The sequence below is a fragment of the Haliaeetus albicilla genome, chromosome 2 (assembly GCF_947461875.1).
Source record: "Haliaeetus albicilla chromosome 2, bHalAlb1.1, whole genome shotgun sequence".
Lineage (NCBI taxonomy): Eukaryota > Metazoa > Chordata > Aves > Accipitriformes > Accipitridae > Haliaeetus > Haliaeetus albicilla.
In genome coordinates, this window is record NC_091484.1 from 4427071 (window position 1) to 4439977 (window position 12907).

Here is a 12907-nt window from a genome sequence, read left to right on the forward strand (position 1 = left end):
GTTGTTTACATAGTAGCAGCTCCGTGCTTGCCTAGGGAGCAGGTATATCTGTATCAGTACTGTGTTCCCTGCAGACAACTGTGTTACTTACTAAACACAGCGCACAAGCTCCGTTCTGTGCTGGTTTAGTAGCGCTAATGAAATCAGAGCATTTCCCTGATCTAAGCAAACCCATAGCTTTCCAGCTGAACAGATGCGCATTTAATGAAAACGCAGTCACATGAACAGGGCAGGCAGAGGCAAACTGTGCAATGGTCAGCTGGTGTCTTGCCCTTCTGATCTGGATGAGATCTTCCTTTTGCCATGTTAGCTGCTAACTTTCTCCAGGACCTATTGTTTTCAGAGTTATTTGTGACATTAGCACCAGCTTTCAAGAATGGCAAGGAGAAAAGAATGGAAACGCAGTGGATGATTTAACCCAAGCAATCCTTACTGGCGTGAATCATTCCTTCCCCTCCTTCAAAGAAATGTGCTCATTTGCATTAGAAGTGCTAACTTTTTTCTGAAATCCCTGAAATTCCTTGCCACTAATGATTTCCACCTAGATTTAGAAAAATTGGATGTGATGTGATGTGATGTTTGTGGAAGCCAGCAAGGGTCTGTCATGACCCCATGCCTGAAGAATATTGGTGCACATAGCCACAGGGTACAGAAAGAAACCCGGGTGAAGTAATCTGTGGGAGAATGAACTTTCCGGTATTCAAAGAAGTTATAATGACATAGTAGGAAAACTCTTATTCTCTGAGTCAGGCTTGAGTCAGTGTCCCATTTGCAGTGCTGGGTATGTCCCACCTTTCAGAAAAGAACTGAAAGCATGTTCTGTCTATGCGTCTCTAGCTTGCCCCCACTGCTCTTTCACACTCGAGCGGCTGCATTAACTCCCATCATTGCACTGGTTTCCATCCCGAGCACATTCGCTCATCCGCCTGCTTCCTCTGTGGCTTCAACTTGACACAGCAGTCTTCGTTGTCCTGCGGTGCTAAACAGCTACCATGTCTCACCCTAGAAGTAGCTGCACTTTTCTGGTGGGTGAACTGATCTCTGTTGACATGTCAGCTCGTTAAATCTGCAGGGCCCTTCTGGCTGAAGGGAGAGCTGTGTGGCATAAATTTAAAGCATGATTTAGTTATTAACATGAAAGCAGCTGTGTTCCTGTTTGATTTGTGCAAAGAAAAACACGTAGCTAATGATGACCAAGCCTGAAGCGTGCCTAGGAGACAGCACATACGTATGTTTTCGGTGCGCCCCAGAATAATACGGAGTTTAGGCTTTAAAAGAAAGTATTTGGGTCCTTGCCAGGTAGACAGACAGTATGAATGAAACACCTGTTCTGGCTTTGGGAGGGTTTTGGAACCATTTGATTACAGGGAAGGTACAGGCTGACCTTAAAGTGAATTGAATTCTCTGGTGTAGAGTAACATGTCCTGCTACATTATAAAACTTCTTGATCTCTTCATGAAAATGTCCACAGCAGACAAAACACAGATGCGTGCCTTCTTTTGTTTTTGACTAAAAGGTGCTGCCTGGACATGGCAAATCGACCAGCTGTGTATCAAAACAGTCTTTTTCAAATTTGAGTAAATGTTAAAGGGGGAACACTATAAAGGAAACAAAGATTAAGACACATTAAAGTAATTTTACAGGGGTGGGAAAAATAACTGTTAATGCCAGACGTGTCCTAATTCAGGTCTTGCTAATGCTCATTTGGCGCTTGTCAGTTTTAGGGGTTTGCATTTTCACATGACATAATTCAATTCTGAAAAGATATAAAGGATGCCGTCCTTCCTAGAGTTGCTTCCCGTTGCATCACCTTATCAGTCTCGTCTGGTTTGTCCAGTTTTAACTATTTCTGTTAACATTGCAAAACGGGCATCAGGAGTAATTTTAATAAAAGCAGAGCTGTGCCGGGTATAACACTGTGGTGGGGTAGAAGTTTATGGCCTGTAGTAGACAGTAGTGTGATGACTCCGATCATCCCTTCTGGCCTTTGGCTTTATGCGTTCGTAAGAACCAGTCTGAGAAAGCAATGCAGATCCTGGTCAAATTCCTCATGCCTTCAAAAAACTCTTCAGTCATTTCCCACTGTCAGTTCAAACTGTGCCCTAGCTCCCCCTATGCAGAAGGGTTTGAAAAGCTGTAATTGAGCTGTCAGTTTGAAGAACAAACAGGGGAAATGTACTTTGGGTCTCTGTTTGCAGAACTGTCTGTATGTGCATGTGTGGGGGGGTCTGTGTGAACAGGAGGGGAACTCCTTTCCATGCCTCTGTGAACTTGGCAAACTCAATGCAAGCCTCACTTGAAACCTGCCTATGTCTTTTTTATTTTGTTTTACAGTCTTCTCAGGTACAGCCCATGAAGTTTGTAAAATTATAAAGCTGGAGATGTGCTTGAAGAATATTGATTGCTCTTCTGGCTCATGTCGGTTCAATTTCAGCTAAGGTGGAACTAGTTCTTAGCTTCTAGTAGCTGTTCTTGACACACTTGCGTCAAGACACAACATGCTTATGAAAATGGTGATCTTGGTATAAAGTTCTTAGGTCACCACAGAGCAAAGCTCAGGAAACACTTTCCTTCACACTGCTTGCAGCAGGGTAGTAGAAAAGTAATTAAATCTTCTGTAAGATAACATGTTGCTGACCCTATACAATACATGGTACAAGAACCATATGCTCGCTTACTTCTCTTGGCTCAGGCACTGCTTTTTCTGACGGCTCTGACTGGTGGTACCTTGCTAGGAAATACTGCACGTGAAGGCAATGGTTCTTTTTCCATTGGCCATATGTTGGTTTCCCCAGAGTGAGGAGCACTTCTTTCATTTCTCTATGTAATAGACAATACAAAAGCAGAGAATTTATTCACAGCAAGCAGAATGTGTCTGCATTGCCACTGAATTACTTGACAGGCCTTGCTTCTTCCCTGCATTTCTGCAGCAGGTTAAAAGGGTCTGTGTAGACAGGAAAACTCTTGCTTGTGATTTGCTGAATCTTTGTTCAGATTTAGGAACTGAGTTCCCTCATCAAAGTAAGCTTTTGGGAGCCCCAACATTAAATTTGTTCTCGGATCTCTTTTAAGTTCTTCCTGTCCCTCCACGCTCCCAAGACCCTGCTGTCATTCTACAGCTTGCTTGAAGAAAGAGCTTGCAGTTTCTGACGGCAGCTCCTGGCAAGCTCCTCATGGTTCTGCAGTTTTCAGGAGGGCAAAAGTAAAAACTTCAGTGGAACTCAGATGCCTTTAACGGTTGCAGATGGATAGCAGCATGGCTGAAGTCGTGTTGCCACATGTAGGTTCAGGGAAGATTGGAGTAGGATTGCTACAGGCTGGATTTTTTTTTTCAGTTCTTTCTGCATTCACTGGTAATGGATTGGTTTTAAATGGAAAAGGCTCTTCTGCTTCAACATCTCCCATTTGCGAGTGTGTCACTATGACCAGTAGCTTTGTGAAGCTGAGCCAAGAAGCGCCATTGCTAGGCTCAAGGAACTAGTAAAATTCAAAGAGGGATCAAAGCAGATAATAACATGAATGGTGAATGTCCAGGGCTGTTGAAGTTAATGCTTAGAAAAGCTTCTTAAATGGAAGAAAGGCTTCACTATTCAAGCTAAGTTCTAGCTGTTATAGATCAGGGGACATCTTTTTGGGGAGCAGAGTATTCCTTGCCAACCCATCACGGTTTTCACCTGAAATGTTTGCTGCTGGTGACTCTCAGATGAGATGTTGGACTAGATGGGACTTGTGTGTGGTCCAGATTAGCAAATACGTCTTGTTTTCCTGAGTGGCTGATCGGAGATGGAATCAGGATAGAAATTCAAGCTGTTAACCTCAACTTTTTGGTTAACCTCTGAATTGGATGTTTAGCTACATTATAAACCCTCTGCCCCTTTCTGTGCTGGAAAAAAACCTCAGAACCCTCTTTCTTTAAACCATTTCCATTGCTTCTTGCAAAACTTCAGATCCCCTCATTATAGGTAGCCTAAGTATGTTTTCAGTCTTCAAACTGTCTTTGCAAAGTAGCTCTGCAGTTGACTACAGGCTAGTTCGGACTGCAGAAGGGTCATTTTTTCTGCATGGTGCTCCTGAGTCTGTGCCACAAAACCCACATGCTAACTGTGATTTCACTTCCCTTAATTGCATTTTGGAGGGGTGATTAATTACGTGCCACTACGTTACCACTAGAGGGATTACAGATATTAGACTGGCCCAAAGTGTTTTGCCTTGTAACTCTCTTGTGGGAGTAGGAGAGGTTTTTTCCTAATCTGTGCCCTGCTTTCCTTGTTAACTCTTTTTGCATGTTCACAGGTGCCATGGGGTGTAAGTAGCTAATTAAACATGGTATTTGATAAAGTTTAAGGAAGTTTTAATTCCTGTCCTGTGGAGTATTGGTCTCCCATATATAAACGTTAGTTAACGATTACTGCAGAGCACACGTATTTTCAAAGTTGGCTGTTCCACTTTCCCTGGAGCAAGCTACCCATTTTCAAGCACAGTTTAAAGGGCAAAACTGCCTGTCCTCTTCATAAGAATTTGTTTTAAAAGGTTCTATTTAGCTTTTAAAGGATACATTCATCTGCTGAGTCACAAGATCTTGCATTAAGTGGGGAAACAGGGGGAAAGATCTCCAAAGAGCAGGACAAGCAGGAAGGGGTTAAAAGAGGTCTGAAAGCCCTTTAGGAAGTCTTTCTAACTGAATAGGCTTGGCGGCTGTGCTCCAGTGCTTCCTCGCCATGTGGAACCAAGCACTTCTCACCACCACTCTGCGTTCACAAGTCCTGATGTCATGCTAATGCAATCTCGATCTCACACTGCGCACAGTGCCAGGAGAGAAACAGCTGGCACTGGATGGCTCCCAGGTTCGTGACGGCATGTGGGTCTGCAGTCCTCCACCTCCTATGTTGGGACCGATCAGCTTTCCCCAGCAGCACCTGGGCAGAGGGCTGCGAGTGTCCCACTGCCTGCAGCACAGGGCACTGCGGTGACCAGGACTCCACTCTCACCATACGGTAATCTTACAATCTATCGCTATATGATAGGCCACGTACATAGGCTTTAGATACAGTACAAGGGATCTTTCAAAGGCCCTTGAAAGTGCTGAAATGAGTGTAATTGCATAGCCTGCCAGGTACGCGCCAAATGCAAATGCAGTCTGTGGAGCTAGGTATTTGAACTACACACATCACAATGCTTTTTTTTTTTTAAAAGAGCTTTTCTTATTTAAGACAGTAACTTTTCCAAGAGGGCTGGTTCCTGCTAGGCTGTCCACAAAAGAGAAACAAAGAGGATGATGTGAGGCAAGGAGCAAATGCCCAGCAGCAGCCTGTGAAGACCTGGACACGCTTAAGAGCTTGTTTTGTTTCCTGTGGGGTTCAAATACCGTAGCAATCCAAGTGTATGGAGTCCAGACCTGATCTCTGTTGCTCTACTCTGTATCTTCTTAGTTTAAAGAAACAGTATTGGCCAGTTCAGGCACACAATTGTGTGTGTATCATTCAATTCTTGGATTTAAAAAAGCCTGTCTGTGCTAGAAAATCAAAGTAGAGTTTTGATGAGTTAATTTACGTATTGCTATATATAATTTCCTGTAATATGTTCAGTTTCTTATCCGTAAAGTGTCTTCCCCCAGTAGTATGTAAAGACCTGACAGCGTGTGTGTCCTTGCAAGTCACACCACGGGGGGACTGTGCGTGGGTAGCGGAGGGATGGGGAGAAGGTTGGGTTATCGCTGAGCTGCTTCTTTCCCTCTTAGGTGTGAAGGCAAAGCCTTTCCCCGGCAGTCAGTCTTTCTGGGGAAAGTGGAAGCGAATTTTTCACTGTCCAAATTCAACGAGAACCAACGGCATACCCCGAGGAGAGTAAACGGGATTTTGTGGGTCCTTCTACTGTTTCGTTAATTAGTAATAGAGTTTTTCCTGGAGATAAAGCGATCTATCGGTTAATGGAGTTTAACGTACTAAAATACCAGCGAGCTCGACCAAGGCAGCGCAGCCCCGCAGATACAATAGGCACATTGTTTCCCTGAGGATCCTATCCCCCTTTTATCGGGGGAGGGGGGAATCACTTCACCCCACTTGGCCTCTCCTCCCGCAACGCTGCGGCTGCCCGCGGGGCTGGGGGGGGGGGGGGGGTTCCCAGGGCGAGACCAGCTGTGGGTGTGGGTGCGTGGGGTGTGGAGGACCCCGGCGGCAGCGCCGAGCGAAAGGGTTAAGGGCGGCGGGGCCGCGCAGGGGGCGGGCGGTCCCTCCCCGCCGCCGGGGCAGAAGTAGCGCGTCCGCGGCGGCGCGGCGCGCAGTGCCGAGGCGGCGGGACGGGGGAGGCCGGTGCCGTTGCCCGCCCCCGCCGCTCGGGCGACCTCGGTGTGAAGATGGCGAGGGCGGCGGAGCGGGGCGGTGCGCGGCTGGGGTTGTTGCTGCTGCTGCTGGCGTTACCCGCCGCCGCCCGCCCGCCCGCCTCTTTTCCCAGCGATGTGAACGGGCACAGCCTTCACCCGCCCTACTTCAACCTGGCCGAGGGCACCCGTATCTCCGCCACCGCCACCTGCGGCGAGGAGGCGGTGGGCACCGGTAGCCGCCGCGCCGTGGAGGATCTCTACTGCAAACTGGTCGGGGGGCCGGTGGCGGGGGGGGACCCCAACCAGACCATCCAGGTACGGCCGGGGAGGGGACGGGGGGGGGTACACCCGCACATGGGCAGCTTGTAGAGCCTCGCCGGGGTGGCAAAGCCGTCTCCCGGCCGGGGGGGGGGGGGGTTGCAGAAAGGTCTGACCCCCCCCTTTGTGCTTCCCCCGGCCATCACTGCCTCGTCCCATCCCTGTTTTTCAGGCGTTGGTGCGAGAAGAGGCAGAACCTGGGAAGGGCAGAGACCGCAGCAAAGAGCAGGGCAGCTCAGAGCTGGGCGAGCAAGCGGTGTGCAGGGCCCCACGGCCCCCACTGCCGCGGGTGTTTTCCCACGCATCCGTGCCCTCAGCCGGACCCTGTACAGAGCTGGTGTGCACCAGCTGGCAGATGGGTTAGTGGTGGGGTGCTCTGGGAGGGGGCAGAGGACAGGCAGGATGGTCCCCAGGGCATCTTCCCCTGCCCAGGCCTGCATACTGGAGTCGGGAGCCCATCTGAAGCCCCTTGGAGCAGTGGGGCGATGAGACGCACGTGCTCGCTCTCTCCCAGCCTTGCCAGAAGTCGCACATGTGAAACACGGCTTGCTGAGTTCCCGTGGCATTATTTTTAAAGTTGCTAGTTCTTTATGTTTATAAAATCCTGGGCAAAGCAGCTCCTAAATTCCTCTGAGAGTTGGGGAATCAGTACGATAGATGTAGTGTTTATCTTTATGGGTCTTAACTCCGTCGTTCCCTCTGTGTTCAGTGGGGCATTCGGATGAGCAGAGGAGAAAGTTAAGAGGGTGAATTTTACAAGCAAATGTCAGGTGACTTATCTCAGGGGTCCCATTTTAAGTGGACCAGAGGGAGCTTGCAGCCAGGAATGTAGATGGTAAAAACTGCTGTGCAGCTATGGTCCTCTTGAAAAGAGGAAAGAACAGTTGTAAACAGGCTTGTAAAACATGAGTTTTAGTTGCAGGAACTCCAGACCCACTGCCCCCCTCAGGGCAGCCCAAGCTGGGAAGAGCAGCTCTGATTTGAAATGCTTTACAGCCTGAAACCTGCCATGGAGCAGCCAGCTGCTGCTCGCCACCGTTTTCTGCTTGTTGCTTATGAGGTTCACAGGGCCAGTTCACCTGTTGCAATGGAGCAATAGGGTTGACCCTAACAGTAAGGAAGACCAAGGGAAAACGGTCAAGTTTCTCGGATTGAGCCTTTCTTGGCCTTTTGGTAGGGGTGGCTTTGCTATAAGATGATCTCTGAAGCATTTTTCTCATTCTGGCTGCATTCTCCCGAGTTAGTGCTGTACTAGGAATTTTCTGGCTATTGTGTGGTTATGACATGGAATTTTGCTCCATATGTAGTAGAAATTCTTGAAGATGTTACCGGATGGCAAGAAGCTGACATACCCTTCTCCAAGTTTTGCCACCTTTTAAAAGTGATCTGTTCCACTTTGCACTGTAAAATAATGTAGCTTGAAGAAGCTTTGCTTTAAGTACTAGTAGCAGGAGTCTATAGGGACTTTGATGTAGTAATTGTGCCTACAGCGAGGCAAAGGTAGTAAGGAAAGGTAAAGAAGTAACTGCTGCTATGTGCACTTGCAAACAAATGTGAATGATCTGATCTGCTAAGCAAAACTGGGAGGATAAGACTGCTTGGAGAAGCTGGCAGATGTGGGTATGCATTTATCGCTCTACATCTGCCGACCTGTGCTCCCGCCACACCACTAGCTTAGCATGACACACTGCACTAAGGATGCTGGTAACTAAATAAACCCTTCAGGCTGTACCAGCTCTGCAGGCAGTTGTAACTCATCCTGCAAGTGCAGCCCTTCCCTGGCACCTCAGGGTGTGCACATCCTCCTGTCTTCCCCCTGCTGCCAAACGGCTCCTCAGCTGCAGATTTCTGCAGTAACCTCCTCCCGTCCCCTCTGCAGCTCTGGCACAGGGTTGCTTTGATCTGAGCACCACTTCCCAAGCCAGTGGTCTTCGGTCAGTCTGAATGCTTTAGAAAAATCCTTTTGTGGTAGCTCCTTTCCATGACCACAGGCAGAACCTAAAAGGGAGGGGAGGAAACAGGAGGCATCAGAGCAGAGGTCAGAGTTCCCAATTCATCCCCTTTAGGGGTTTCGGCACCACCTGGTGACTAAATCATTGAGGGAGGTGGGAGGGAAGTGTTCAATTTGAGCCGACTGAAACAACAATAATGAACTCCACATGCATGCCCTTGCTGTATCCCAACAGACAGAGTCCCTTCCCTTCTCTGTTCAGCTGCTCAGTGCCGCTCGTGCGTGGGGCAGCTGTGGTGTAAAGGGGGTTTTGGTCAGGAATTCTGGAGGAATGCCTCTTGGGACCCTCCAAGAGATTTCCACGTGCTGTGGTGGTGAAGGGATGTTTGCTTGACTAAAGACCTAGTGTAAACATTAATACAATCATCTAGTCAATGAGTTCTGTCAGTTCTCTGTTTTCTGCTTATTTTCATTTGACATTGTAGAAGACATTCAGGAAAGGGAATTCATTGACTTTAAAACATGATGGTTTTAAAATGTCAATAATCATTAAGCTTTCTGAAATAATGCTGCCCTAAAGACACTTGCAGTGTTTTTGGCACAGCTTGTGGGAAGGCTGTAAACCTTTTCAAGGAGTTTCCTTTGGTTTATTCAGGGCTCTTTGGCAGAAGACAGCATTTCTAACTGTGGGGGGCTTTTCAGTCTGCAAGGATGTGATGCCCAGCGATGCTGAGGTGTGCTGAAAGGACTTGTGATGGAGGTTTGCTTTCCTTGTCCCACTCGCCAATGAGCATGGGCAATCCTACCTTAATGATAATGTCTTGAAGATGAGCCAAAAGAGAGATTATAGGTTTATTTTTCTGGTCAAGCTTTATTGAAGATGCTTGTAGCTAGCTGTCTTCCAAGACAGAGACAGTTCTGCAAAGGCATAGCTGTGTGCTCATGTTCCCCAACCCACCCGGCTGCCTGCTGGCTGTTCCAGAGACCTGCCAAAGCCGGCAGGGATCATACGCTGCTCTCTGAACGAGGCAGGGTGGTAGACGATTACTGTATTTCAGGAGATTAGTTGTATAACAATAAGGGAAGTTACTAGCATTAATTGAAGCAATTACAGACCTTAGAATTTAAACAAGTGCAACAAACCTCACTGATTTCAAGTCAGTGCTGCTTTTGCTTTGTTTGCACATTGAATTGCAGTGCTGAGCTACGCTTGCCTGAGCAGCGCTGGTGCTTACCAGAGGTCTTGTCTTCTTGCTCTTCTAGGTGTTGGTAACAGATGAGGTCTGAAGCCGTTTCATACCTGAATGTCTCTGAATTAAGTGGCATTCTCTTTTGATATCCTGCAGCAGTCAGTGACCATCTGGTCCGGTGCTTCTCTGTCCTGTGCCGTGTCTCTCGTGTGTGGTGCTGCGTGGCAGAGGCGAGCTGGCTCAGCCCAGGGCGCTCTGGGCTTCGGGTGACAGTGGTGCTGTACCTCTCTGTATGTGTCTCTTCTGTGGTTACATATATGATAGCATTGGACTTTGGTGGTTTAACTGCAGCTGAAAACACACAGTTTTTAGAACAAGTTGCTGTTGCCTGCAGAAAAGACACCTGGTGAGATAGCACCTGCTTAACTCTGTGTGAGCAGTTACCTGATCTGCAAGGACAGCCCCTGTACCAGCTTGCAAGTATGTACTTTCCTTGTCTGAAATATTACTTTTTTGCCCCCCATTTCCTGCCTCTTACCTCATCCCCAGCAGCCCAGGCTGCCCCACACTCCCTGTGGTTTTCTGATAAATTAGGTGAGGAGAGCTGAGGCTGGGTCATGGCAGGGCCAGATAAATGGGGACAAAGCCATCTGCTTTCCCCCAGGCAAGCCGTGCCAGCAGGGTGCCAGGCTAGTCTTTATGCTGAAGGGAAACTTCAAAGTTCCCATTGACATGAGCCGGAGCAGGATCAGGCCTTGCAGGTCTCTGGAAGCTGCCCTCCATTCAAACCTCCTCCTTATCTCTTTCCCTTTGCAGTTTGCTCTGATTGTGGCAGTTTTATGTTCTCTAAGCTGCCTTCCAACTTCTTGCATTGCTGAAGTTCGTTCTTTGGTGTACCTTGGTGATGTCCATGCCTATGCAGTTCTGGCAACCTGCCATCTCCACTAGGCCTGTGGCTCACAATTGTTTTTTAATTAAAATCCTCTGCTGATGTCAGAACTTCTCTCTTCCCTGTAGAGTCCTGATGTGCTGTGCAGGAGCATGAGTTGCTCTAAAATAGGAAAGCTGGAAATGAGTCTCATCAGGTTTAGGTCTGGCTCTAATGAAACAACTAATGAGCAACTGGTGCATTAGAGGGGCTAATTGTACTTCTAACAGCAAACTTAGATCAGCTGTTGATATGTTTACCAGCCCAGTGGCAGCTAACGCATGCAGGCTGCACAGCGATGGGGAGGGATAACAGCAGTGTTACACATGTGGAGCAGCAGATCCTAATTTTTAGTCCCCTCTTACTGAACTTGAATTGCCTGTCACCCATCAATGGGAACTTTGAGTTCAAAATGGCTTTCACATCTGTGGCAAGAATTTAAAGTATGAAAACACTTTATTTTTTTGTTATTTATCCCCATTTTGTAACCTTGCCTCACTTCTCTCCCCACCTCAGTGTTGTGTATTGTGCCGCAGAAATTTCCACACAACCTGTTGCACCGGTTCCTGTTAAAGGTTTGAGCTGAAGAGTTGGGTCAGTTTTATCTGGTCTGCTCTCCCTCCTTGCTCAATGCATGTTAAAGTGAGCCTTGTTCTGACCTCTCTGTACAGCAGGAGCTCCCTGAACGGGCATCAGGGTTACCTGGATGGTTTCAGCTGCCCTTTTCTTTGGCCTTTTGCTTGCCCATCTGCTATTTTCATATCTCTGGAGTTAAATAAAAGGTGTTCTTGTTCAGGATAATTTGTGTTGCATAATTGCCCACAAATAACATAGCACATGGCTGTGGGGAAGAATGCTGTGAAATCTTTGTTTCCTTTGCACTGAGATTACTCCAGAGTTTGGGGCATCTGGAAAATCACATGCTCTGTGGTGGCTCTGCCTGGCCTCAGCCCTTGCAGGGATCCAGATGCAGTAAGCAGGAAGGAGATTGCCTCTCTTGAGATCATGTACCTGGTATAATATTAAAGCTGGCTGCAGCTAGGACAGGCAAGGGCAGATTGCTTGACTGGGGATAACTGTGCCTTTAAAAGGAAAACTGCCTGTACCAAGAGTCCCCTTCTACACTGTTTGTAGCAGCAATTCAAGTGACAGAACAGTGGCTCCACAAAACAAGTAACTTGCCAATTTTCAGGGCTATTTGCAGGTTTCCTTAAGAGTGCGTCAGATTCATTTGTCCATTAAATGGGAAAGAAAGAATTGCCCCTAACAGCTCAGGTCTTTGTTTGATACTGCTCAGGAGGTGCTGTTAAAGTTGCAGAGCTGTTTTCTCTGGCAGCGTGTCCATAGTGCTGACAAAGCCACCCGCACCACAAAAGCAAGGCAGAAAAGTGATTGCAGCTAGGTCCCTGGCCAGCTGGCGGCAGGGGCTGTCCCTTTCTGGCCTTGCATTGCAGCATCGCTAGCAAAAGGAGCTTGGCTGCTAGACTATTAAGCTTGAAAATGTAGCTGGAAGGACTATGCTTGTGAAATGAATAGGTTGACAAGAAACAGATTGCAGGGAGTTGGGCAGAACTGCCGGTCTGGGTCCATAGGAGTGACTGAATGGTCTGGGTCAGGATCTCTGAGTGTCAACAGAGGTGTGAGTGGCAGCCTCAGCAGAGGAGCTGGTGGCCCTGGAGCTTGAGCTACTGCTCTCCGTTGTGGTGCGTGCGGCTTCTCCCTCTGCATATTCTTCTGCATCTGGCAACCAGTTCTTTGTGTCCGGGTCCCCTTTGTCAATGCTCAGTGCATATCTGAAATACAGACTACTTAGAGCAGCCTAAATTCTACACTGGGTGGTTATTGTGGGTTTTTTGAACTTTTTCTTGTTCCTTTTTCCATCCATGCTCTAAATTGGTGCAAATGAAAGGTTTATATATTGATTTGCATTAGCAGGCTTACACGCCATATTTTCTGAATTGCTTTGATACCTGTCTGCTTTGTGCCACATTTTTCTGGCTACAGTTAAATGTTATTTTTGTACTTTCCAACAGGGCCAGTACTGCGACATCTGCTCCTCCGCAAACAGCAACAAGGCCCACCCCATAACAAATGCCATTGATGGGACAGAACGCTGGTGGCAGAGCCCTCCGCTTTCCCGGGGGCTGGAGTTCAACCAGGTCAACGTCACTTTGGACCTTGGACAGGTAACCCAAGTCCTT

At 47.8% G+C, this 12907-nt stretch overlaps 1 protein-coding gene across 2 annotated transcripts in view; it reads left to right on the forward strand.

Moving 5' to 3' along the window:
• Positions 1–6268: 6268 nt before the first annotated feature.
• Positions 6269–12907, forward strand: part of LAMA5 (laminin subunit alpha 5) — a 96911-nt gene continuing 90272 nt past the window's right edge. For both annotated transcript variants that reach the window (XM_069803829.1, XM_069803837.1), the window contains exons 1-2: positions 6269–6634; positions 12740–12892. In XM_069803829.1, coding sequence (XP_069659930.1) covers positions 6353–6634; positions 12740–12892 — 435 coding nt within the window. In that variant the 5' untranslated portion in view covers positions 6269–6352. The remainder of the gene's footprint in view (positions 6635–12739; positions 12893–12907) is intronic.